The 25,730-nt window shown below is 55.0% G+C and overlaps 1 protein-coding gene across 11 annotated transcripts in view; it reads left to right on the top strand.

The window, feature by feature from the left end:
• The window catches only part of TBC1D2 (TBC1 domain family member 2), a 48,586-nt gene extending 24,502 nt beyond the window's left edge, over positions 1–24,084 (top strand). For 4 of the 11 annotated variants that reach the window (XM_070595763.1, XM_070595766.1, XM_070595770.1 and 1 more), the window contains 8 exons: positions 2,790–3,185; positions 6,187–6,297; positions 11,504–11,691; positions 12,722–13,198; positions 18,320–18,440; positions 21,014–21,199; positions 21,767–21,888; positions 22,553–24,084. In XM_070595763.1, coding sequence (XP_070451864.1) covers positions 2,790–3,185; positions 6,187–6,297; positions 11,504–11,691; positions 12,722–13,198; positions 18,320–18,440; positions 21,014–21,199; positions 21,767–21,888; positions 22,553–22,760 — 1,809 coding nt within the window. In that variant the 3' untranslated portion in view covers positions 22,761–24,084. Of the gene's footprint in view, positions 1–2,789; positions 3,186–4,343; positions 4,967–6,186; positions 6,298–11,503; positions 11,692–12,718; positions 13,199–14,650; positions 15,071–18,319; positions 18,441–21,013; positions 21,200–21,766; positions 21,889–22,300; positions 22,484–22,552 lie in introns of those variants that run through there. The other 7 variants (XM_070595762.1, XM_070595768.1, XM_070595769.1 and 4 more) reach the window with 5 other exon arrangements.
• The last annotated feature ends 1,646 nt before the right edge of the window (positions 24,085–25,730 follow it).

Here is a 25,730-nt window from a genome sequence, read left to right as displayed (position 1 = left end):
TTCTCTATGGTGTGTATGTGCATTTTTGTGACCGGCTTATTTCACTTAGCATCATGTCCTCAAGCATCATCCATGTTGTAGCATGTGTCAGGATTTCCTTCCTTTTTAAGGCTGAGTAATATTCCATGTGTATATATGCTGTATTTTGTTTATCCACTGTCAGTAGACACTGGGGTTTTTTCTGCCTCTTGGGTATTGTGAATCATGCTGCTGTGAACATGGGTTATTTCCATTGTTAAAGAAATTTAACGAAGCATTTCACTGCAAAATCCATCAACCACACGTCATGGAGTAGTGAAGGATCCTGGGTTAGGAGTTGGGAGCCCTCCAGTGTGGCATGTTTTCCCACTTGTGGGGATCCCCCAGGTCCCTTTAGTCCTTTCCCTTCTGCTTTCTGGGACTTCAGTCTCCCCCTGTCACAGCAAGGTGACTGGACCAGGTGGTCTCCCTCCCAGCCTCCAGGTTTTCTAAATCTTGATCCATTCCCCTCCTCATCTTCTGTTTCCTCCTCCAGCGCCGTCTCTCTCCCTGGTCCCTTTCTCCCGGTCTCATTCTGCTGCAGGGATTGGGGGTGGGGGGGGAGCCTCCTGGGCTGGTGTCTTGGTGTTGGATGTTGAGGGCCAGATATGGGAAGGGGGAGGCAGCTGGATGTGATGAACTGGGCTTCACAGTTGAACTCCCCCACAGTTGGGGGAAAGATACCCAGCTGGTTCTGAGCCTAGGGCAAGTCTGCACAGTGCTCTCTGGTTATTTCACCAGGCAGTACCGAGGTAATCTCCAGATCTCAGCTGAACCAGAAAATGGTCTAGGAGCCACAGGAATGTTAATCTCTCTCAGCACAGCCCTGGGAAGCTGATTTCTTCATTCCGAACATTCCAGTTAGGTTTGTAAGCACCCTCCCCACTCCACCTTCCGGCCACACCCAAGGACTCCCACAACTCTGCACTTGCTCTTCCGTTCCTCTGGGCCTTTGCTCAGCTGTTGGCCCAGCCCCGTCTGGAAAGCCCTCCCAGCTCTCATCTCCACCTGCTGCTGGCCCATCTCTGGCCTCATTCTCCAGGATCAGTTTAAAGCACTCTGCCTTCTACAGACAGGATGTGCATAGCGGGATGTACTGGTCTTGCCCCACCTCCACCCGGGCAGAAGCCATTGCCCGCTGCCCTGCGCCCCTACAGACGCCCGTGCTTCCCTCTCTCAGTAGATCATTCCATACACCTCTGCCCCCACCGCCTTTGTGGTCCCTGAAGGTGGGAACTGCGACCACTCCCTCTCTGGGCCCCAGCACCTGGCACAGGGCCTGGCACTGAGTGGGTGCTTGTTAAAGGTTGGCTGGATGGACAGACGGATGGGTGGATGGATGGAAGAGAGAGAACCAGAGAAGAGTTCTAGTACCAAGGTTTCAGAAGATGCATGCTAATTTGGTCTTGTCATTAGCTTCTCAAATAAAGTCATGATTTGGGGCGGTTCTCCTCCAAATGGAATTGTTCTTAGCAAATAACCCCATCAGCCAGTCCAGTTGATTAAATACTTTGGTGTGCGTGCGGTTAGCTTGTCTCCAGGAACGCATCGTTTTCAGATGAACTGGCATGGAGCGTAGCGCTGTAGCCTCAGGGCCCGACCCGCCAGGTCTGAGGTTCACGTGGGCCTGGCTCCTGTGCTGCCTGGCCTCTGATGTTCTGATGCTGGCCCTCAAGGAATTCCCATCCCTGCCTTGGGGTGGGACAGGTCCCTGAGCTGGGGAGGTTGGGAGCTCCAAGGCACAGGGAGCCAAACCATGAGTTTCCGTGTGAATCAAGCACCCCTGCCAAGGAGGAAATCGAGGTCTGTGGTTTCTGAGCCCTGGCACCTCCTAGCACCAGCCCTGCAGGCGTCGCGTGGTGGGCTGAGGGCTAGGCGCAGTGGACTGAGGGATGCCCTCTGTGTGTGGCTTGGCATGAGGATTGCCAATGTCTGTCCTCTCTCATGCCATCTCAGCTCAATTGGTGGTGACTTTTCAGATGCTGTGTTCAGAAGGATTCTGAGGCCTCAACTAGGCTAAGCAGGAAGGAATATTGAGGTTGATTAGTAAAGTCTGCCACAGGAATGAGAGAGAACAGCAAGGCCCATGTGCTCGTCGCTGCCACCCCTGCTTTCCTTACTGACCGGGCACAGGCTTTGGAGTCTGGATGATTTGGGATTAAATTCCACTCTGCTCTGCTGGCCTCAGGTTGCTCATCTCTGAAACGGACATATATTAGTCAGGGCATGGGGTCAGCTGCTGTATCAGGGAAGCCTCACAGTACTGTAGCCTAACTCCATGTGGAAGTTTCTTTCTCTCTCACATTCTCGTAGGCGACTCCGGAGGTAGGTGAGCAGTTCTGAGCTGGGGGGCAGCTCTGCCATCCTCAACCTGCAACTTCTGCTTGTGAGCCCAAGGTGGCTGCTCTTGCTCCAGCCATTTCCCACCCAGTAGGAAGGGGATCTGGACCTGGTGAGCACATGTGTGGTGGCTTTGAAGATATGACCCAGAATCTGCCCACATCATTCTTCATGTCTATTCAGGCAGAAGAGTCACTGGCTGTACCTGGCTGTAAGCTTGGCTAGGAAATGTAGTCTTTAGCCGGGGAGCCATGTGTCTGGCTACAACTTTCTTGAACAGAAAAAGAGGAAGTGGGTGCTGGGATGAGATGCCCCAGGGGATGGTGCTGGCCGCCTCTCAGAGCTGTTAGAACTGGTGATGGCGTCTGCCTCGCCTCTGGCACCTCACAGCCTTCCCCGAGCTCACCAGGCGCTTCCCTTTCCCCGCCCAGGAGCTGGTGAGGATCCTGCACAAGGCGCTGGAGGCTGCCCAGCAGGAGAAGAGGGCGTCCAGCGCGTACCTGGCGGCGGCCGAGGACAAGGACCGGCTGGAGCTGGTGCGACACAAAGTGCGGCAGATCGCGGAGCTGGGCAGGCGCGTGGAGGCGCTGGAGCAGGAGCGGGAGGGCCTGGTGCAGACGGCGAGCCTGCGCGAGCAACAGGTGCAGGAGCTGCAGCGGCACGTGCAGCTGCTCATGGACAAGAACCAGGCCAAACAGCAGGTCATCTGCCAGCTCTTGGAGAAGGTCACCCAGGACTTCATGCAGCCCCACAACCGGCCGCCCGCTCCCCCAGATGCTGCCGACCGGGACTTCCTGAGCCAGCAGGAGAAGATGGAGCACCTGAAGGTAGGGCCCTCCCTCCTAGGGCCCGGGGCTCTTGGGGAGGATGCTGCTGTCAACACAGGGTTTTCTAGATAGAGTGGGATGACCCTTAATACTGGAATAGTCATGACTTGAAATATGTGTTGATGGAAGTATGGCTACACTCTTCCTCTTTCTCAACCAGAAGACCCAGCGCAGTTTGACCTTTTCTTGATATCCTAGGATAAACAGTGACGGTATCTCTAGGTTGACAAATCAGAGATGAAAGGGCCCGAGATGGAGTCAGAACTCCGGAGTGTTAGACCAGCTGAGTCTGGGCCTGGCCTCGTCTGCCTCCTTTAGTACCGTGCTGATACCCTTGGGAGCCCCCAGGGTGCCCGGGCGGCCCTCCCCCAGCAGTCCCGCACACAGTGCAGGTGACCTGCGGCTGGCTGTGGCTTGCTTGTGGTCATGGTCCTGAGTGCTGCTCCTATTTCTAGAATATTTACTGTTTGGTAGGCACCGTCTTCAGTGCTTACCTCGCGTCGTTTCCTTGAGTCCTTGCACCAGCCTTATCAGGCAGTCGCATGCATGCTCCCACTTTGCAGATGAGAGTGCTGAGCCTGAGCACGGTGAAGCCACCTGCCCAGGGTCTGGTGCTGAGGAAGTGGGGGAATGGGAATTGGAGTGCTGCTCGCATCTCTGACCAGTCTGCTCTGCTGCCTTCCAGCTTCGTCGCCTCTTCTAGCTACTGCTGCCTTCGCAGCCCCCCCTAGCCAGGCTCGTGGCTGCCACCTGGGAAAGGCTGCCCCATCCCTCAGGGACCCATTGCAGCACGGGGCAGGAACTTTATTTTCTGTGTGATGCTGGCCATGGGCTGTAGCCTTCTCTCTAGAGGATGGTGACCGGAGCCACTGGACCACCTGGAGGCCTGGGGATAGTGCTCCTGGCCCCCACTGTCCCTAAAGGCAGCCAGATAACCAGCCGTATGACCTGGCCCAAACCCTGGCGGCCACAGATGCTCACATACACATAGCTGTGGAGCTTGGACTCGTCTGTGACTGAGCGCGCCTGTGTCTGCACGTCCAGGAATTTAATTTTTCGGCGAGCCCAGATACGAGCAACTCTGGCTGTGATGCACATCGGCCGGACTTCCATCTGCAGCTGGTCCTCAGAGGGCCCGTGGTTTGTGCTAGCGAGAGTGGTGTGTACTCAAGTTCCTTATTTGTTAGCCCTTAGGTGTCTGATCTAGAAAAAATAGAAACTCCATCAAAAGTCCACTGTCCTTAAGTTTGGGGACAGAGCATGTTCACACTTCCTGCTCCCCTGTGACTGAGGAAATGCCCATTGGTGAAGCTGTCAGTGTGAGAACAGCATCAGTGGCCTCCTGACTGTCAGAGCTGGGAGACTCCGAGGCCCAGGTGCCCCCTCATTTTCTGGCAGGGACAGCTGAACGCTGGGGAGGGGAAAGGACTGGTCCAGGGTTGCAGCACTAGTGGCTGGGTTGCAGCGAGTCCTCTGGGTTCCCCACATCTAATCAGCTGCTCCCCCCGGCACAAGGGCCAATCCACGCAGCATTTCCCAAAGAGAATCCGGGCTCCTGATCCCCCAAGGCAGGCAGCGTCCTCTTCCTCCTGTCCCCTTCTCCAGTTGTGTTTTCCTCCTTTGCGTCACTGGTGACTGTCACATGGCTTTTCTCTTCTCTGAGGTCTCTTTTTCCTCCCTACAGTTCTGAGCCAGGAAGATCACTCCAGGTAGGGCGATGAGCTGAATGGGAAGGTGCTGCCCAGATGCCACCCCACCCCACGCCCCTGCTGCTCCGAGAGGTGCTCACCCCTGCCTCGCTGTCTGGGCTGGATGCAGGGTACCTTATGCGACCTGTCCAAAGCCTGGGAAATGCCGTGAGCATCTTCTGGGCCCGGGACAAGGAAGGAGATCATCTTGACCAGTTGAAAACCCAGCCAGGGAGGGTCAGGATCGCCTGTGGGCTGTGTGCAGGTGACCCAGCCCTGATGGTGAGGTGCCACAGGCCAGGTGTGATGTTAATTTCCAGATGGATCAGGGCCCATCCAGAGTCATCCGTGCAATAGTGTCTCTCACCCTCACCTACAGTCCAGGTCATTCCTTGAGTAGGAGAGAAGGGGTTGAGTTTCAGCTAGTAAATGCCCTGGAGTTGCTAGGTATGGCTGTGAGCACATGCTGTGTTCAAATGGCTTCTGCAGCATCCATCCAGCAGAATAAAGACTGAGCCACTGCTGCAGCTGCTGCTTTCTGAGGCCCAAGCTCCTGCTGGCACCTGCCCGGGACTCAGCCAGCTTCTCCTTGCATGCTCCATCAGCAGCGTCTCACTCCATCCGCTGGACAGCTTCAAAGGGGAAACTCTGGGCCCAGAGATGTACATCACAGTTTTATTCACAGTCAAAAACAAACTGAAACACCCCAGGCTCAAATGGAAAAATAACAGGAGAACAATTATAACAAAGTTATGGTAAATTCACCCAATAGAATAGTCATCAGACATTAAAAATGATCATTGGGAAGCTTATGTAGCAAAATGGGAAAATATTTACAAAGCCACTCTAAGTCAAAAAATTTTCCACTGAAAATTATTCGCTATGATTACAAATGTACGACAAATATGTTTAATTTAAAAACAAACACTATTTGATTGTTTGTTATGCTTTGGTCCCTGAACTTAGTGTAATGACACTTGTTTCTTCACTTAGCCTCCCAGCTGTCCAGTGGGGTAGTTGATATTTGCCCCTTTTACTGATGAGGAAACAGGGTCAGAGTGGTTCCATGAGGCCCCCCAGCCAGAACAGCAGAGCTAGGACTCGAGCTCCAGGCCTGATGTTCTCTCCCCCATATCATGCTATGATCAAGATTAGAGAAGGGGGCTAGCCATAATTTTTTTCCTTTCAGACTTCCTTTTCCGTTGCCATTATTGGACATTTCTAAAGAAAGGCAGTGTTGGCAGCTCATTTGAGGGTGAGGACCAGGGAGATGTTTATGGTGCAGCTCATTCAGTGCTTTGCTCCCTCTCCAGGATGACATGGAAGCATACCGGACCCAGAACCGCTTTCTCAACTCCGAGATCCACCAGGTCACAAAGCTCTGGAGAAGGGTGGCTGAGAGGCAGAAGGCCCTCCTGATGAAGGTGAGCGGTGGGGGCCCTGCTCTGACATCCCCGTTCCTGGCCACCCTCCAACCCCTCACCGTCCCATCCCTGTGTCTCTCCTCATTACCTGTCAGCTCTCCCTCTGGACCATGCCCTTCATGAGCTGTCTTCAGATATCAGGCATCTGGGCGCCAGTTGCTGATCGCCACTTCTGACTGCCTGGAGCAGGCAGGCCCCACTGTTGCTGCACCTCCCCCTCCTGGCTAAAGTAACTGCCAGGGCATTTACAGGGCTGGCACCTTTTTTTTTCTCCTTCATTTTTCTCTTTTTCCATTTTGGGAGCCAGATATTAAAGACTAGACATTCTAAAACCACTTCATATATGGGGGAAATGAGGAAGGGACCACAGATACCCAGGGAAAGGCTCAGAAAAGACCTTAAATTTACACCTCAGGCTGATCCTTGGCACAGAGACAACCTACAACAGTCAAGAACACAACAACAATTAAAACAGACAAACAAACAGCAAACCCCAAGGAGAAAATGATTTCCAGAGTTACTACATTATTAGGTTCAAATGTCTAGTTTTCAGCAAAAAAACTCACAAGGCATTCAAAGAAACAAGAAGGGATGACTCATTCAAAGGAAAAAAATTGGTGAACAGAAAGTGTCCCTGAAAAAGACCTGATGGCAGATCTGCTAGACAAAGTTTTTAAAACATTTATCTTAAAGATGCTCAGAGAATTAAAGCAAGATGTGGAGAGTCAAGAAAGCAATGTATAAACAAAATGGAAATAGCAATAAAGAGATAGTAAACCTACAAAGAAACCAAAAAGAAATTCTAGAGCTGAAAAGAACTGACATGAAGAATTCACTAGAGGGATTGAAAGGCGGGGCTGAGCAGGCAGAAAGAATCAGTGAACTTGAAGATAGGACAATGGAAATTATCAAGTCTGAGAAACAGAAAGAAAAAAGATTGAAGAAAAGGGAACAGAACCTAAGTGATCTGTGAGACACCATTAAGTGGACCAACGTACCCATTATATTATGGGAGTCCTAGAAGGAAAAGAGAAAGAGAAAGGGGCAGAGAGAATATTTGAAGAAATAAGGACTGAAAACTTCCCAAGTTTGATGGAAAACATGAATATAAACATCCAGGAAGCTCAACAAACTTTAAGTAAGATAAACTCAGAGACCCACACTGAGACACGTTATAATCAAACTTTCAAATCCCAGAGACAGAGAGATCTTGACAGCAGAAAGAGAGAAGCAACTCATCATGGACAAGGATCCTCAGTGCGCAGATTTCTCATGAGACTTTGAAGGCCTGAAGGCAGTGGGCCATAGTCAAAGTACTAAAAAAACAAAAAACAAAAAAACAAACCTGTCTTGGGGGCCAGCCCAGTGGCATAATGGTTAAGTTCTCGCGCTCTGCTTCAGCAGCCCGGGGTTCACAGGTTCAGATCCTGGGCGTGGACATATACACCGCTTGTCAAGCCATGCTGTGGCAGCATCCCACATACAAAGTAGAGGAAGATTGGCACAGATGTGAGCTCAGGGCAAATCTTCCTCACCAAAAACAAACCCTGTCAACCAAGAATCCATTTCTGGCAGAACGTCCCTTCCAGAGAGAGGGAGAAATTAAGACATTTTCAGATAAACAAAGCCGAGAGGGTCCATTACCACTAGCGCAGCTGTGCAGGACATGCTCAGGGGAGTCCTGCAGGGTGAATGAAAGGACACTAGACAGTAACTCAAGCCACGTGAAGAAATAAAGACCTCAAGAAAGGTAAACACATGGGCAATTGTAAAAGCTAGTATTATTGTACCTGTGGTTTGCAGCTCCACATTTTTTTTCTACATAATTTCAGAGACTAGTGCACTTAAAAGAATTATTACTTTGGGCCGGCCTGGTGGCACAGTGGTTAAGTTCGCACGTTCTGCTTCGGCAGCCTGGGGTTCGCCGGTTCAGATCCCAGGTGTGGACATGGCACCGCTTGACAAGCCATGCTGTGGTAGGCATCCCACATATAAAGTAGAGGAAGATGGGCATGCATGTTAGCTCAGGGCCAGTCTTCCTCAGCAAAAAGAGGAGGATTGGCAGCAGATGGTAGCTCAGGGCTAATCTTCCTCAAAAAAAAAAAAAGAATTATTACTTTAATTTTGGAGCACACAGTGTATAAAGATGTAATTTTGTGACATCACCAACCAAAAGGGTAGGGATGGAACCATGTTATTGAAGTTAAGATGATATAAATTCTAATTAGAATGTTATAACTTTAGGATTTTAAATGTAATCCCCATGGTAACCACAAAGAAAATAGCTATATATGACTATACACAAGGAAATTAGAAAGGAATTTAAACATTTCACTACAAGAAAACTAAACACAAAAAAAGACAGTAAGGCAGGAAATGAGGCACAAAAAAGCTATAAGGCATATAGAAAACAAATAGCAAAATGACAGAAATAAGTCTCCTCTTACCAGTAGACTTTAAATGTAAATGGATTAAACTCTTCAATCAAAAGACAGAAATTGGCCGAATGGATAAAACACACAGGATCCAACCATATGCTGTCTACAGGAGTAATGCACCTTATATCCAAAGACAGAAATAGATTGAATGTGAAAGGATGGAAAAGGATACTCCTTGCAAATAGTAACCAAACGCGAGCAGGAGTGGCTGTACTAATATTAGACAAGAGAGACATTAAATTAAAAAAAAAGAGACAAAGAAAGACATTCTATATTAATTAAAGGTTCCATACAGCAGAAGATACAATTATAAATGTTTATACACCTGTTAACAAACTTGCAAAATAAAATATACGAAGCAAAAACTGACAGAATTGAGGAGAGAAATAGGCGGATCCACAATAATTGGAGACTTTAATGTCCCACTCTCAGTAATGGGAGAACAACCAGACAGAAGATAAGGAAGGAAGCAGGAGACCTAACTCGGTAAAGCCGCTGGATCTGATGGCCCTGGACAGAACGCTCCGCCCAGCAGCACAGCGCAGCATTCTTCCCAAGGGCACGTGGGCCTCTTTCCAGGATAGACCCCATCAGGCTGCAAATCAAATCTCAATAGATTTGGAAAGACAGATATACAAGGTATCTTCCCCAACCACAGAAGGGTGAAGTTAGAGGTCAACAACAGGAGGAGAACTGGAAATTGACAAATTCGTGGGAATTACACAACACACTCTTAAACAGTGAGTCAAGGAAGAAATCACAAGGGAAATTAGAAAATACTTAGAGAAATAGAAAAAAACACAACATACCAAGACTTACGGGAGAGTGAAAGCAGTGGTAAAAGTTATAGCTATAAATGCTTAAAAAACAAGAGTGATGTCCAATCCACAACCTGACTTTACAACTTTGTGTTTGTTTGCTACCTGGTAGCTTTACAACTTAAGGAACCAGAACAAGGAGTAAACCCAAAGCCAGCTGAAGGAGGGAAATGCCAGCGATGAGAGCAGAGGTGAATGACATCGACAACAGGAACACAATGGAGAAAATCAGTGGAACCAAAAGTTGCCTCTGAAAAGATCAACAAGCCTGACAGACCTTTAGCCAGGTGGACTAGAGGAAAAAGAGAGAGAAGACTCAAAATCTGAAATGAACGTGGGGACATTAGTACTGAGTGTATGGAAATGAAAAGGATTGTAAGAGAGCACTGGGAACAATTTACACCAACTAATTGGATAACCTGGATAAAATGGACAAATTTCTAGAAACTGAAAAACCTGCCAAGACTAAATCAGGAAGAAGTAGAAAACCTGAACAGACCTGTAACTAGTAAGGAGATTGAATCAGTAACCGGAAATCTCTCAAGAAAAGCCCTGGCCCCGGGGGCCTCCCTGGTGAATTCCACCACACAGTTAAAGAAGAGCTAACGCAGTCCTTCCCCCACTTCTCAAGGAGGGCGCAGGCTCGGTCGGGAGTTGAACACAATCAAGATGCAGTTAGGCACAGGCTGCTTTGGGGCCCAAAGGGAAGAATAAAATCAGGGGAGACTTCCTGGAGGAGGTGCCTTCTGCACGGAATCCTAAAGGCAAGTTAGTGTGGAGAAAGGCCTTCCAGGAAGAGACGGCGTAGTCCAGACCTGTGGGTTGAGGCGTGGAGGGTGAGCCGTGAGCCTGGAGGGTGAGGAGTTGGAGCGTGCTCTGAGGACATGGGGTTGTTGGCAGGGTTTTGAGTGGGAGGTCCTCAGTCGGCCTGATGTTTTGAGAAAACCACAGTGGCTCTCCAGTGGAGGTGGGCCGGAAACAGGGAGACCGGGCCTTCTGTAGCTGAAATCTGGAGATGGGCATTGGTGAGGGCACTCAGGAAAGGCCCTGGCGGTAGCGGGAAGGGAGCTGGGAGCCAGCTGGAACCGGGGACAGGCTCGCCCGTGGCTGGGAGTCGGTGCTGAGTTTGTGGATGGTGACCTGGCAGGGGTGCATCAGAGGGACCCCCCAGGATGAGACAGGAGCCAGGTTGGCCCAGAGGTCACAGCAGAGTGACAAGGCAGGCTCTTACGTCCCACCTTACAAGTGGGAAGTCGGGCCCGGAGGTTCCCTGGTTGCCCAGCCTCACCCGGCTGGAGTAAACAGAAGCCTGGAAGTTCAGGGCAGGGGAGGGGCGGGCAGACCCAGAGTGGTGTGAGTCCCTGAGGCCAGAGAGGTCGTGAGCTGGAGGAACGGAAAGCGCCCATGCGGTGGCAGCAGAGGGCACAAGCGCAGTGTCCAGGGCTGCGGGTCTGTAGGTGGCACTGCTCAGTGACACCACCTACAGAGAGCTCGCTCTGGGCCGAGTGCCCTGGGAAGGGCTTTACGCTCATCAGCTCATCTGACCCTCACCAGAATCCTGGGGCAGACTCTATACTATCCCCCTTGTTCAGATGAAGGAGCTTAGGCACAGAGAGGTCAAATGACTTGCCATAGGTCACCCAGCCTGCAGTGGCTGAACCAGGATGGAACTTCAGGCCATGCAAGACCCTGCGCTGCCCCTCCCACCTCTCTCCTCTTTCTTCTGAATCCCACTGCAGCCCTGGGCCTGGGCCTCCCTCTCCTAGAGCCCTTTCTGCCTTGCTGTAAACCCTTGGGTTCAGGACCCATCTCTTTTCTCTTATATGAAGGGCCGGGGGTTGGGAGGGGATGGGAGATGAGAGCTGGAAGCAGGGCTGTGCTGTGTAAAGCTGTCCAGGCCTCAGGCCTCTGGGGCGGCCCTGACCAGCCCCTCCCCCCCCCCCCCCACAGTGTGCCTACCTCCAAGCCAAGAACTGCCAGGTGGAGAGCAAGTACCTGGCGGGGCTGCGGAGGCTGCAGGAGGCCGTGGGGGACGAGGCCAGTGAGTGCTCGGAGCTGCTGAGGCAGCTCACCCAGGAGGCGCTGCAGTGGGAGGCCGGCGAGGCCTCGGCCGACAGCGGCGTGCTCAGCCCCATCAGGTAAGCCAGCGGCCAGCCAGCGGGCTGGGTGTCATGACCCAGGGGGCCCTGGCTGCCCTGCTGCCAGTCCCTGCTGACCGTGTGTGAGCACTGCACAGCCCTCAACTCCTCATGTCTTCAGAGAAGGGAGCATGGGTTGGGATGAGCCCCGTGTTACAGCTGAGGTGGTGCAGGCTCAGAGGAGGTGCCCCTTGCCCGCGGCCACACAACACGTCTGTGCACCTGCCGTGGGTCTGCCTCCAGCTCTGTTTTCTCCGCTTCCCTAGCTGCCTCCTGGAGCTGTCTGTCAGAGAGCAGAAGAGGGGAGACCTGCCCTGCCAAGCACAGAGGACATGGGCAGTTAAATATAATGGAAAGGGCTGCAGCTGGGGTCAAAGGCCCCTGGAGGCTGGGTAGCCCAGTGGCAGCAGCCCATGCCTTGGCGCTACACCTGGCTTTCTCACTGTGCGACCTTGGGCTCATCACTTTACCTTCCTGAGCCTCATACTCAGCCTCCATAGGATGTGGGCTGAGACCCCTGCTTGGCAGCATCCGTGGGATTAGATGAGATGGCACTCGCAGAGCACACAGTTGTGGCAAATAAATGTTAATAAAGGGAAGGCCATCTGGAATGGGTCCCCAGCTCTCCCGCCAGTGGTGCCTGTTCCCCTCCGTCTGTGAGCTTACGGCTCTGGAGGGGCTTCTGTGTTGGTAGGGTGGGACTCCTCAGGCCAGGGCTGCGGGGAGTAGTAAGAGGGTCCTTATCCTGGCACAGAATGGAGGAGGTGATGTCCCTTCTGCACTCCTGTGTCCCAGGCCCTGCCGAGCCCCTAGCAGCTCACGTCAGAGGGTCTCCTGGGTCTTCCTGAGGCAGAGTGGGAGTTCCTATACCTGTTGTACAGATGAGCAAGCTGAGGTTTGGGGAACTGAAGTGACCTGCCAGAGCCGTGTGTAGCCCACAGTGAAGACAAGGCAGGCACCTTGCCCGGGGTCCACCCTCTCCTGGGGACGGGCCTTACAGGGTGTCGCTAACGTGGGCTTTTGCCAGCAGCGAGTATGACGAGTACGGCTTCCTGACTGTGCCCAACTACGAGGTGGAAGACCTGAAGCTGCTGGCCAAGATCCAGGCGCTGGAAGTCTGCTCCCACCACCTGCTGGCCCACGAGGCTGTGGAGCGGCCGCGGCGGGAGCGCTGGGCTGCGCTAGGCGAGCTGGCGCCCTCGGCCGAGCTCAAGCAGCTGCTGCGGGCCGGCGTGCCCCGCGAGCACCGGCCTCGGGTCTGGAGGTGGCTGGTTCGCCGCCGCGTCCAGCACCTGCAGGCCCCCGGCCGCTACCAGGAGCTGCTGAGCCGGGGCCAGGCTTGCAGTCAGCCTGCCGCCCGCCAGATCGAGCTGGACCTGAACCGCACCTTCCCCAACAACAAGCATTTCACCTGCCCCTCCTCCAGCTTCCCGGAGAAGCTCCGCCGGGTGCTGCTGGCCTTCTCCTGGCAGAACCCCTCCATCGGCTACTGCCAGGGCCTGAACAGGTGAGCAGGCCCACAGCCATTACCTTCCAAAGCATCCCTCGGGAGCCTCCCCCGAACCCTGAGAGGTGAGCCCGGGAGGCTAGGTCCCTACCGCACAGGTGGGCACTAGCAGGTGAGAGGACATGTTTGAGACAGAGATGGGCTGGAGCTCGGGGCCCCTCGTCCCCTGCCCTCGCCTTTGATTTGTGATCCGGGAGGCATGCCTCACATGGAAAGAGCGGGGACGGCCCCAGGAGTTGTGCGTGCCCCACCTGCTCACAGACTGCAGGGCTGTCAGGTCAGGGATCGGCGGCCTCAACGAAACCCACTCAGAGGAGCCCGAGGAGAAGAGTTTGGAAGTCTCGCAGGGGAAGCTCACACAAGCCCAGAAAGGGAGCAGAACTAGGCCCCGAGGGTCACGGAAGCCAAGGCAGCTGTTCTGTCCAGCAGGCCCAAAGCGCCACACAACCCGGGCCGTTACCCGCGTTTCCTTGGGACGCCATCCCTGAGGTTGTGCGCGCCGGCACTGCCTGCAGCCCTCGGGCTCCCTTGCTCTCGACGTCTGCTTCCTTCTCTCTGCAGACCAGCCTCGCTGCCATCCTCCCCAGATGCTTAGGGCCCCAGGGGCTGTCAGCATGGAGACCCCAGCCACTGGGTCTGGATCCTTTCAGCGAGTCTTCCCACTGTCCACCCCTCCTGGGCCAGGCCTAAGTTCCCGAAGGAGGGCATCTCCTTGGCCCAGCCTGGATTAACTTCTGCTGGTCCAGCAGCAGGGGGCAAGGGTTCGGGGAGGGCGTGGGGTGACCTGGGGGGTGGCCTCCAGGACTCGGGGGGCACTCAGGAATGCCCCTGGATACCTCAATAGAGGTTGCATGAGCTCAGCTATTTCCCAAAGCAAGATTTGACTCAGTTTAATTTAAACACACACACACTCAAGCGAAATTTACAGAAGCCATTCTGCCCTTTTTTCAGAAGAGGCGGTGTGTGACATTTATTTAACTCAGAATAAACATTCAGGGTGTCCCTACTCAAATCCGAATGGTTCCCAAGGGTAGATATTTTCCATACTTTATTTCCAGCCTAAATTGGATGAAATTGAGCATATTCATGTACAATTCCTGTGAATTCCGAGTGACACCCCAACGATAATGCCATTTAGTCCAGGCCTCCTGAGAAGACATGCTTGGATTTCATGCTGCCCTGAACATCTGCTGTGGGGATGTCTGTAGACATTCATTCATTCATTCATTCATTCATTGCTTCATTCATTCATTTGGCACCTGAGCAAAAGCCTGTGCACTTCTTGTTTGTTTGAACATGTTAAAATCCAGAAGGACAAAACTTGCAAAGCCTCTTTAAGAAGAGCTTTGAAAGGAACTGGAAGCTGGGCGTTAGTGTGAGAATAATGATTTTTACATTTCATGCAAAGGCCAGGCAGGAACTGAGACTTACTGAGGGCCTCCTGGCTGCCAGGTGCTGTACCTACCCATGTCGTCTAATCCACATGAAGCCCTGTGGGGTGGGCATTGCTGCCCCAGTGCCCCGGGAGACAGGAGAGGGTCCGAGGAGCTCAGGAACCTGCCCGGCGCCCCAGCACGCGTGAGGAACGTGACCCTGGTCTCCCGCCCCCAACCTGCTCCTCCCCCGACCTGCCCTCACTCGGGGTGGGAACGTGGCAGACAGTGCGCTGGGGGTACCTGAAAACCTTTTTCCCTGATCAGATAGAACCTTTTTTGAGAGCAGGAATGCGGTTAGCCACATACGGCTTCAGAGTCTAATCTGTGCTGAAGGGGCAGAGGGAAAATCCTACAGCAGGAGGGGGTCTTGAGATGGGCCTCTTAGAAGGAAAGAAGCTTCTCCCTGTCTGGAAAAGGCAGCAAAGGCTGCCGCAAGGTGTGTAGGAGCAGCTGAGGCTGAGGGGGAGACACCAGGCGGGATTTCCTTACTGCTTCCTCCGAATGCTCTTTTATCGATAATTTATACTCAGGTAGATCGTCAGACTATTGCTTAAAACAGAAGCTGTTTGTGACAGAAGCCTGTTCACACGCGCAGAGTGCAGGCTGTTCTTCCCGAGGCCCTGCAGCCCGGGTCCCTTGTCTGGGTGCTGTCGTCTCGTGGCGGCCGCCAGAACTGCGCGTGGTGCCTCGAGGATCGAGCCTGCTTCTGAGCAACGCATGCAGCCTGTTCAGAGGGCGACTGGTGTCGCGGTAATGACTGAGTGCAAAGTGAGGCGAACATTTAAAGCCATTGCCCTTTATTTATTTATTTATTTTTTGAGGAAGATTAGCTCTGAGTTAATTGCTGCCAATCCTCCTTTTTTCGCTGAGGAAGACTGGCCCTGAGCTAACATCCGTGCCCATCTTCCTCTACTTTTATATGTAGGACGCCTACCACAGCATGGCGTGCCAAGTGGTGCCACGTCCGCACCCGGGATCTGAACCGGCGAACCCCGGGCTCCCAAAGTAGAACGTGCGCACTTAACCGATGCGCCACTGGGCCGGCCCCAGCCAGTGCTCTTTAAAATACAAGTGGAGTGCTTTACAAGTAGTTTGTTCTGGGACTGGCCCCGTGGCCTCGTGGTTAAGTTAGGTACACTCCACTTCAGCGGCCCAGGTTGGGATCCTGGGCGCAGACCCAGATCCCTCATCAGCCACACTGTGGCAGCGACCCACATACAAAATAAAGGAATATTGGCACAGGTGCTAGCTCAGGGCCACTCTTCCTCAGCAAAGAAAAAGTAGTTTTTTCTTTCCCCCATGCCCACACTCCCTCCTCTGCAGACCCACTTGGGCCCTGAATGCCCTAAGTTGGTGTCTGGCTGCAGCCCTGAGCAGTTGGTAGGCCCTAGAGGGTACCAGCAGCCTCTCATCACTGATTTGTTTTTTCTTTTTTGCCCATTTTAAGTGTACAACTCAACGGTCAGTAGTAAATTCACACGTTGCATAGTCATCACCACATTCCAATTGCAGAGCATTTCCATCACCCCTAAAAGAAACCTTGTGCCCGTCTGCAGTCACTCTCCCTTCTGACACCAGCCCTGGGCAGCCACTGCTCTGCTCTATGTCCCTGTGAATGTACTTCGGGTGGACATTTCATACAAATGCAGTCATATGACACGTGGTCTTTTGCATCGAGCTTCTTTCACTTGGCGTTATGTTTGAGGTTCCTGTATTTTGTTTCTTTGCTTACTGAGCAGCGTCCGTTGAATGAATGCACCGTATGTTGATTCATCAGTTGACGGGCCTTTGGGTTGTGTCCACCTGTTGTGAATAACACAGTGAGCGTCCTGGGCGAGGCTTTGTGTGCATGTGTGTTTCTCCTCTCGGGTGCACTCTTTTTAATGGCGGCTCAGCTTTCATTGTCTAGATGCATCATAAAGTGTTTAAGTTTTTTTGATTGTTGTGAGAATGCTGCCACAGATATTGTTATGTTGGTACCATTATTTCTGTAGCATCGAACACTCAAAAGAGTGAACAAGCCCTGAGGAATACACATCTAAAATTTTCACTGGCCCTAACACATTTCCAGACACCGACAGGTAAGGCCCATGGAGAGGAAGGGAGACCTGCCAGGGAGTCGGGGAGGAGTGGCCGGCACACGTCGAGGGCAGGAAACAGAGGCTGGCCGAGGGCAAGACAGCTTCCCAGATCTGTCCCTCAGGAGCTAAGCCCCAAATCAGAGGCACAGGCCAATGCAGCTTCCTGTTGCCGTAAATAAGAGCCTGTGGTCTGGGATCCTCAAGGAGACTAGTCTTTGGGTGGCTGAGAACAGTATGATTTGGAAACAAGGCTCATGGAAGTCCAAACAAGCCTCTTTGGGCTTCTCCACGAGGAGGAGGGGTCCTGAGTGCCCCCACCAAGCATATTAAGAGCATTCCTGGATTCAGAGCTCATGTCATAGCCTTGTCCCCGGGGGCATTATTGGGACTCAGAACAGTGGTGCCCACTCCCAAAGGTCCCAGGTCTTGCTCGGGGCCTTCCATGGGTGGAATCTTCTCAGCAGGGTTAAACCTCGCTTTTGACACAGAAGCTCTATCCTTCTGGTTGATGATTGAGTCCAAAAATGAGAACAAAAATAAAAAACAGTACAAATCACTGAACATTAGCAATAGGCTCACCCACCAAATCACTGACCTTTTAATGTGTGCAGAAATCTCAGCCGATGCCGACAGCCAGCTCCTGGACGGAGCACCTGCTGGGCTCCAGTGGAATGGGGTTGTGGGAGAGAACACCAAGCTGGGTGCAGGGAGTCCTGGGGTATGTTTCCACTCTACCACCAACTGACTTGGGGAGTTGGAGCAGTCACTTTTGCTTCCCACGCCTGGGTTTTCCCGTCTCTGCAGTGACCTGGGATGAGGAGCAGGGGGCAGCTAGCTGCCTGGAGCCTTGGAAGGGTTTCTGAGGTGGCCTTCAGACCCTGTGGGAAAGAGTGCCATGATCAATTCGTTCTGTCTGCCCTGGGCATAGACAAAGAGAGTGGTGGCCAGTGTGTCACAGTTGCTATCCTGAACTAAGTGGCCTCTGAACGCCCCCCACCCCCATGTCCAGGAGACCTGTAACTATTCTCTCCCTCTACTCAGCTCAGACTCAGGAGCGTTCGCACAAGTCTTTTAGCCAGAATGGAGAGAAATTCCTTCCCAGTCTGCTGGAGAGAAAAGGGATTTATTTTTTCTTTTGAGAATTGACCCTGTTTGTAAAAAAAGCGTGAGTCTCAGAAGAGGTTGGAGGTCGTGAGCCCCATCTGGTAGAGCCCAGGGAAGCATAGGTCTCTGGATGATGCAGTGTGCTCTTGGAGTCTGTCCAGGGTGTCAGGCTGATCGCGGCATCCCGCTGAGGGTGGACAGTGCCCTGGCCGGCCCTGGGTCAGAGGGTCACATGGGGTTGTTCATACGCCTTTAAAGGGGCCAGAGGAGAGAGCGTTCCGCAGACATCTGTGAATCGGGAGCTGGTGTTCACCTAGCGTCTTAAGAGACCAGTGCGTTTTGGGGATGTATTCTTGGATTGTTGTTGGACGAGCTCTGCCTGGGAGGATGGGAGAAGTCGAGGGAACGGTGCTTCTTCAAAAGCGCCCCCCGGCCCGCCCCGTGGCTCCCTGGCTGCCTGGCTGTGACTTCACTCCCGGCCTCCTTCCCTCCCACTCCAGGCTGGCGGCCATCGCTCTGCTGGTCCTGGATGAGGAGGAGAGTGCCTTCTGGTGCCTAGTGGCCATCGTGGAGTCCATCATGCCAGCTGATTACTACAGCAAGACACTGACGTCGTCCCAGGTGAGCCGCACAGGCAGGAGACTGGGGGGCCACGCGGGTCAGTGCCCCTGTGTTGTTCCTACAAGCCGGTGAGTCTCGGGAAAGTCAGGACTCTCCCAGCCTCCATTTCCCCCTCCGTACAATGGCCAGAAACCCGGCTCTGGGACACCTGTGACCCTCTAGTGAGCTGACGGACGGCCCTGAGAACTGTCGAGGCCCTGCCCACAGGGTAGACTTGTTATTCCCCTGCTGACGTGATGTCATTAGAAACAGCCGAGTTCCTGGGCAGGGGGGGAGAAGAAAATCTAGTCACTTCCTGTTTGCTGGTCCAGAGTTCCAGATGGAAGGTCAGGTAGGGCGGAAGGCGGGGCTGGGAGGATGGGAGGTGGCGATGGCTCTTCACACCCGCCCGTCTTTCTGCTGGGAAGCACGCTACCTCCGTACCTCCTGCCTGCCCTCTGACCACAGGCCAGCCCTGGGTCAGGCAGAGCTGGCTTCACAGCCGACCCGCTGGTAGCCAGCTGTGTTGGCCCTGGCAAGTGGCATCACCTCTCTGAACCCCAAACTTGCCCGCTTTGGAATGGGACTAACAGCTCCTTCCTGGGAACCGTTTCACTCCTCGACCCCCAGCGTCCGGCTTCTCTCTCCTCACCCCTTGTCCTGTTCCTGCTACTTCATGGAGAGAGGCCACCCAGAGGGAACTTCTTACTTCCCACCCCAGACCCACCAGGCCATTGCCTGCACCCTCATGCTGCCCTCCTCCTCTCCTACTGTGATCGCCCAGCGCTGATTCCGCCCCCTGGGACGCACACCTGGGTGGGGAGGTCAGGAGACAGTGGGTAGTCAGGTGTGGGGCTGAGGACAGAGGTCAGGGCTGCAGGTCATGACTAGGAGTCATCAGGAAATAGGGGGTGAATCAGGCAAGATGGTGTTTGGCTGCATGGAAGGGAGGCCCAACCTAACAGCGGCTTCAGTGGGGATTATTTTCCTCAGATACTGAGAAAGCAAAGGCTCCTTCCAGCTCCCTGCTCTGCCATCTCTGGCACGCGGCTTTCCTCCTCCTGCTCATCACCTCGTGGTCACAAGGTGGCTGCACCCTCTCTGGCACTGGGCCCTGGCCCAGGCTAGAAGAATCAGAGGGTGACAGGCAGGAGCTGGCTGCCGTTGAAACGGCCTTCCCCAGCCCCGCGGTCCCCCTCAGGCCTGTGGGTCAGCACTGTATCGCACGGCCCCCAGTCACAGGACAGGCTGGGAACGTTCCGTATCTTATCTTATTTTCATGTTTGAACAGCTCTAAAATTGAGGTGGGTTGTATAAGCAGTGTTGTGGTGGTTTTGTTTCTTTAGTATAAAAAATTTGGGGGCCGCCCCGTGGCCGAGTGGTTAAGTTCACGCGCTCCGCTTTGGTGGCCCGGGGTTTCTCCAGTTCGGATCCTGGGCGTGGACATGGCACCACTCATCAGGCCACGCTGAGACAGCGTCCCACATGCCACAACTAGAAGGACCTGCAACTGGAATATACAACTGTGTACTGGGGGGCTTTGGGGAGAAGAAGGAAAAATTTTTTAAAAATCTATTCCTTAAAAATTGAAAAAAATTTTCAAATGTACAAAAAAGATAGAGAAAATAGGATAATGGACCTTCACATATCTGTCACCCAGTTTCAATAATTACCGACACAGGGAGACCAGTACTGCTGCATCTGTGCTCCCGCCCCCTCATGCTTTGAAGATTTTGCAGTGAATCTCAGACATCATACCAGCCCATCCGTAAAGCCCTCAGAGGCACAGTGGCATCTTAGGCTGGTTGAGTGTCCTAGGGTTGGAGCTGGACACTTGGCCTCCACGGCCGCCTGCAGTTCTGGGAGAGGAAGGAAGTGGGAGGCTGTCGGCCACAGCCGCCGGCTAAAGCCCGGAGGGGACTTAGATAGACGCGGAGGCTGAGAAACCAGCAGAACCGGGAAAGGAAGACAGGAGACGAACACGTGCTGTCACAGCGGTGGGGGCAGACCACACGGAGCTGAGCTGTGGAGCCGGGGAAGGCGCCTGTGCTGGCAGTAATCAGCCGGTCGGTCGAGCGAAACAGGGACAGAGGCATGACAGTGATCACACCCAGAGGGCATTGGCAGCCATCGCCCAGCAGCATCCCCCTTTAGGGAGGTTCCTTCATGTCCAATGTGGCGGGACAATGCGGCTTCTCCCGACACTGGCCCCCAGGACCTCACCCCAGACAAAACACTGAGGGTCTGTGTGTTGTGCATCAGGTCCAAAGGGGGTGTAGACAAGTGAGCATGGTGTCAGCCGTACAAGCCTGAGCTCCTGCGTGATTTGAGGCCTGGGGGGCAGGGGACCAAAACTCCACTGGCCGAGGATGTAACAGCCCACGGAGACCTCCGCATCAAGCCTGCGCTCCAGCCCCAGAGCCGTGGAGTGACATGCGCTGTACCTTCTCCCAGCCAGGCTGCGCGCAAGCTCTGCGGGGCACTCTGTGCCCCACTCTAGGATCATGTGTGGACGGCCAGTGTGAAGGGGTGGGCTAGGAGGGAGGCAGCCCCTCCCCTGGGGCAGCAGCTGACGGCTCTCTCTCGGCTTCTAGGTAGACCAGCGGGTGCTCCAGGACCTCCTCTCGGAGAAACTACCCAGGCTGATGGCCCACCTGGGGCAGCACCGCGTGGACCTCTCCTTCATCACCTTCAACTGGTTCCTCGTGGTCTTCGCAGACAGTCTCATCAGCAGCATCCTCCTCCAGGTCTGGGACGCCTTCCTGTATGAGGGCACCAAGGTAGGGCGCTGTCGGGGAGCCGGAGGGTGCTGGCTGTGGAGAGGGGAGGGCAGGGCTCTCGAGCACGTCTCCTGGGAGCACGGCCTGGAGACCACAGTGCTTTGCCCTCCTGAGGGAGGCGGGGTCTCTGCCTCCAAAGATGCATGCTGAGGTTGGGGGGACTCCTCTCCCTGGGAGAAGGATGAGCATGACCCAGGGGCACGTCCCTGTTCCCTCCGTTGCCCCTCAGTCACCTGGCCCCTCGGTTTCTTCCTCCTGTTTGGACTGAGCCCTGCATCACAAGGCTGGCTCTCGGGTCTGCTCCCAGCTCTGCCCCTGGCCTAGCCCCAGGGTCCTGGGACAAGTCAGCATAGAGCCAGGACTCCATGTCAACCCTCAAACTGCAGGCTGTCCTCCCCTTGAGGTTTCCAGCCTGCGCCTCGGCCTCCCACACACACGTTGCCTCCTAGCCTTCCACCTCTGCAGCCTGTCTGGGGACTCCCACTCTGCCGGGCCCATGGGTTCTCTCCCTCTGGGGCTCACCTGCCCTGGCCCCCAGGCCCTAGCTGAGCCCTCGCTGCCCCCCAGGTGGTGTTCCGCTATGCCCTGGCCATTTTCAAGTACAACGAGGAGGAGATCCTGAGGCTGCAGGATGGCCTGGAGATCTGCCAGTACCTGCGCTTCTTCACCAAGACCATTTGCGACAGCCGGTGAGAGCGCGCCCTGCCCCTCCCCCACCCCACCGCCCACACCCGCCCCCCAGGACACAGCGGGGGAGGCTCGGGTCACCAAGTGCAGGTTTGTTAGTGACACTGATGCTCCAGTACAGCTTAGAAGTCTTTAGGGACGTTCCACTGCCTCAGTGGTCTGTCTGCCCCTTAACACGGCGTTCGAGGTCTCCACGCAATTTCATTTCTTGCCCACCTTTTCGTGCCCCCAGCACCCATGCCCTTGATCCTGCCAAACAGAATTATTTGAGTTCCTAGGACAATACCCATCTCTGCGCTTTTGGCCTTGCAGTTTCTTCTACTTAGAATGCCTCCTTCCCACCTCCACCTCCACCATCTTTGCCTGGCCAGCTTCTACTCCTTCAACATTCAGCGCATGCTTTGTCTCCTCCAGGAAGCCTTCCCTGACAGCCTTTCTTTAGCGGTATAGAGCTCCCATACCTCTAAGCTTCCTCCTGCCTCAGTACATATCACTCTGGGTGGAAACCTTCTTCTTCTTCTTCACTGCTTCCTCCCTGGAAGGAGAGCTCCCTGAGGCAGGCCCAGGACCTCAGCCACAGGGGCAGAAGGAATGCAGGTGCCTGGGACTGCCTGGGGTATGGCCCACTGGGGCCCTGGGCTCCGCCCTGACCATGCTCTCCCCCAGGAAGCTGATGAGCATCGCCTTCAACGACATGAACCCGTTTCCTATGAAGCAGCTGCGGCAGCTGCGGACGGCGCATGGGGAGCGGCTGGAGGCCGAGCTGCAGGAGCTGGAGCAACTCAAGGCCGCCTACTTGGAGACCCAGGCGTCCCGGCTCCCAGCGGTGCCCGAGGCCTGCGCCAGCGAGGACGAGCTGGACGGGGAGGCCTGACCCGGCCCGCCCTCCACAGAGCCCCTTCTCGCCCCTGACTGGCAGGCCTCCAGGAGGACAGCTGTGGAGCCCTGGCACCAGGGGATGCCCGGCAAGCCCCTTCGCAGCTCTGGGCCTCAGTCTCTCCACTGGCACACTATCTGCTCAGGGCGAACCCAGGATGCCCCCCTCTCCCGCGTCCTCCCCGAAGCACACAGACGAGCAAAGTGCTCTCTTTACAGGCTAACTCTGACCCTTCTCCCAGTGTCATCTGTGTAAAACTGTGTGAATACTGGAAATAGTTTACAAGCTGTGGAACTTAAACGCTTCTCAGTAACCGGCCGTTCAGTGTCCCGCCACTGGGCCCTCCCAGCTGGACGTGCCAGACTGCTGTTCCGTGCACGTCCCGCCGGCCCGTCCCCTGCTGCCTCCCCAGGAGCTGGGGCCCTGCGCACTGAGGGCGCTGCCTTTCTGGGCCACGGTGCCTCCTTGATGCTGGCTGGGCACCGAGGCCTATGTCCTGGCCTTGCACCTGTGCTGTCCTTTCTGCTCACAGCCCACTGTGGCAGGGGGGACGGGGGGTCCGCAGGGGAAACCCCTGTCCACCAAGAGGACCCAAAACTTGGTTTCAGTGCTGGCCGCTTCCAGGCCCTTCCTCAGCAGACGAGGCTTCCCCCAGCCCCCTGGACCCAGGGAAGTGAAGGCCGCAGGTGTGGTTTTGGCAGCTGTTTCTCAGCAAGCGACTGCCCTGCTGCTACAGCCTTGAGCTCGGAAGTGTCCAGTGTGAGGGCGCGGGGTGGGGTTACCACATGGGCATCTCCAGCTCTGATCTGAGGCTCCTGTCCAGGGCTGGGGGAGGAGGCCACGCCCAGCATGGGACCAGGCGCAGGCCCTCTGTCACCCACAGGTGCGAACTTGAGGGGTCAGCACCACAGACCCCCAGTCCCCCAATCGCGTACCCTCCACGGCCCCACGCAGGGTCCTCTCCCCTGCAGTCGCCTGGGCTGCCGGCCCTGGGGAGGGGCCCCTTGACCGCCTTGCTCGTTTGTGCAAAGTTGTCTTCATCGGCTGAGGGCTTCCACCACCAGACAGCACCTGTGAAGGTGGGGGAGCCTGGGGGGCCTGGCTGCAGCTCCCAGGGGAGTTAAAGGGGCTGATGCCGCGGCTGAGCCTGGGCAGAGAGTGGCATTTTTATGAAGAAAACATCACCGGGGGCCCTGAGGCCTAGGAAAGCCCAAGGCTCCAGGACCCACTGGCTCAGCTGGTCCCTCAGACTCCAGCCTTGAATGCAGATTTCCTCCTCAGCCAAAAATAAAATGGGCCGGCCCCGTGGCCGAGTGGTTAAGTTCGCATGCTCTGCTTCCGCGGCCCAGGGTTTCACTGGTTCAGATCCTGGGCGCGGACATGGCACCGCTCGCCAGGCCATGCTGAGGTGGCGTCCCACATGCCACAACTAGGAGGACTTACAACAAAAATATACAGCTATGTGCTGGGGGCATTTGAGGGGCAAAGCAGAAAAAAATAAAACAGTCCCAGATCTGATGGGGGCTGCCAGGTAAATGGCACCCTCCTCTGCACGCTCCCCTCCCTGCCCCTCCCACCTCTTCCTTCTGCTTCCTCCTTCCCTCATCTTCCCTCCCTGCTTTTCTGCCGCTCTCCTCCACCTTCCCCCCATTCCCCCTGCCCCCGCAGGCAGAGGGAAGAGAAGCCCTGCCCAGAGCTGGGAGACTATATGGCCTGCTGCCCACTCGGAGGGACGGGGCTCTGCCGGTGACCCCGCCCTGTGTAACCTGGTCCCCACCTGGCTGCCCCGCGGGAGCACCTGAAGAGATTTTTAAAAATACTGATGCTGGGCCTGCTTGAGCCTGAGATGGGCTGGGGCTGGAGCCAGCAGTGAAAGCTGCCTGTCCCCACCACCTGCTCACTCCGGGCCAGGCTCAGCCACCAGACCAGGAGAAGGCCCAGGAAGGGTAACAGGGTGGCCCAGTTACGCAATTGCTGAGAGGTGAAGCCACGCTCAAGCCCAGAGGCCCTGCCTGCAAAACCAGGGCGGCCCCTCCCTGAAGGCCCAGCGGAAAGGGCTACGGCCTTGAGCGAGCAGTGCCGAGCAGTGCCTGGCCCTGGGGAAAGCTCCAGGCAAAGGGAAGTGGGAAGCTGCAGCAGGGACTGGTGGGGGCGGTCACACCTGAGGGGGTCTGTGGCTGCTGCTGCTCCAGGGAGTTTGCCCACCCTCCCCCTGCTCTTCCTGAAGGCGTTGGGGCCCACCCCGGTGTCAGGTTCCTAGCCCCGCAGCACAGCTGTCGCCCCCTTCCCCTGGGGCGGCTGCCTTCCAGGTTGGAGGATCTGATCCCTTGCAGCCCCACCTTCCTACCCCAGGGGATGGGCCGGCTAGCTCGAAGCACCCCTCTCCAAGCTGAGGTCCACACTGCATTCTGTAGGGGAGGGAAAAGACTTACTCAGGAACCCCCGGGGCAATCTCCCGAGGAATAAAGGGACTCCTCCAAGGAGGAGGAAGGGGCTCCCCCGCCCCAGAGTGGGGGCTGCACGCTTTTACAGAATGCTGTGTGCAGGGCTCCTCTCCCCCGCACTCAGAGCCTCACCCCCGGGGCTGCTGTCCCCTCATTATTTCTCAGCTCAGTGTCCCATGGGCACAGGGCCGTGTGGTACAGAAAGCTCCATGTTGGGCAGATCGATGGAGAATTTGCCATGCACACACACACACACACACACACACACACACACACACACACACACGGCGGATTAAACAAAGCTGGCTATGTTGACATGGGGAAGGAAGCTGCTGGTTTCCTGGCCCATCCCAATCAACAATAAGACCCAATAGAAGGTGCTGGCAGGTGGGCCCAACTTTGGGGCCAGACCTATTGTGTGGTTTTCTAGCTGGGGGCCCCTGGGCAGGTCATTCCCGCTCTGGCCTCAGTTTCCCCATGTGTGAATTCAGATGGTCAGGGGTAGCCCTCCTCAAATGGACGA

This window comes from Equus przewalskii, chromosome 26, assembly GCF_037783145.1.
Source record: "Equus przewalskii isolate Varuska chromosome 26, EquPr2, whole genome shotgun sequence".
NCBI classification, from domain to species: domain Eukaryota; kingdom Metazoa; phylum Chordata; class Mammalia; order Perissodactyla; family Equidae; genus Equus; species Equus przewalskii.
Note: the sequence above shows the minus strand (reverse complement) of the source record. Positions and strands in the feature narration are given on the sequence as shown.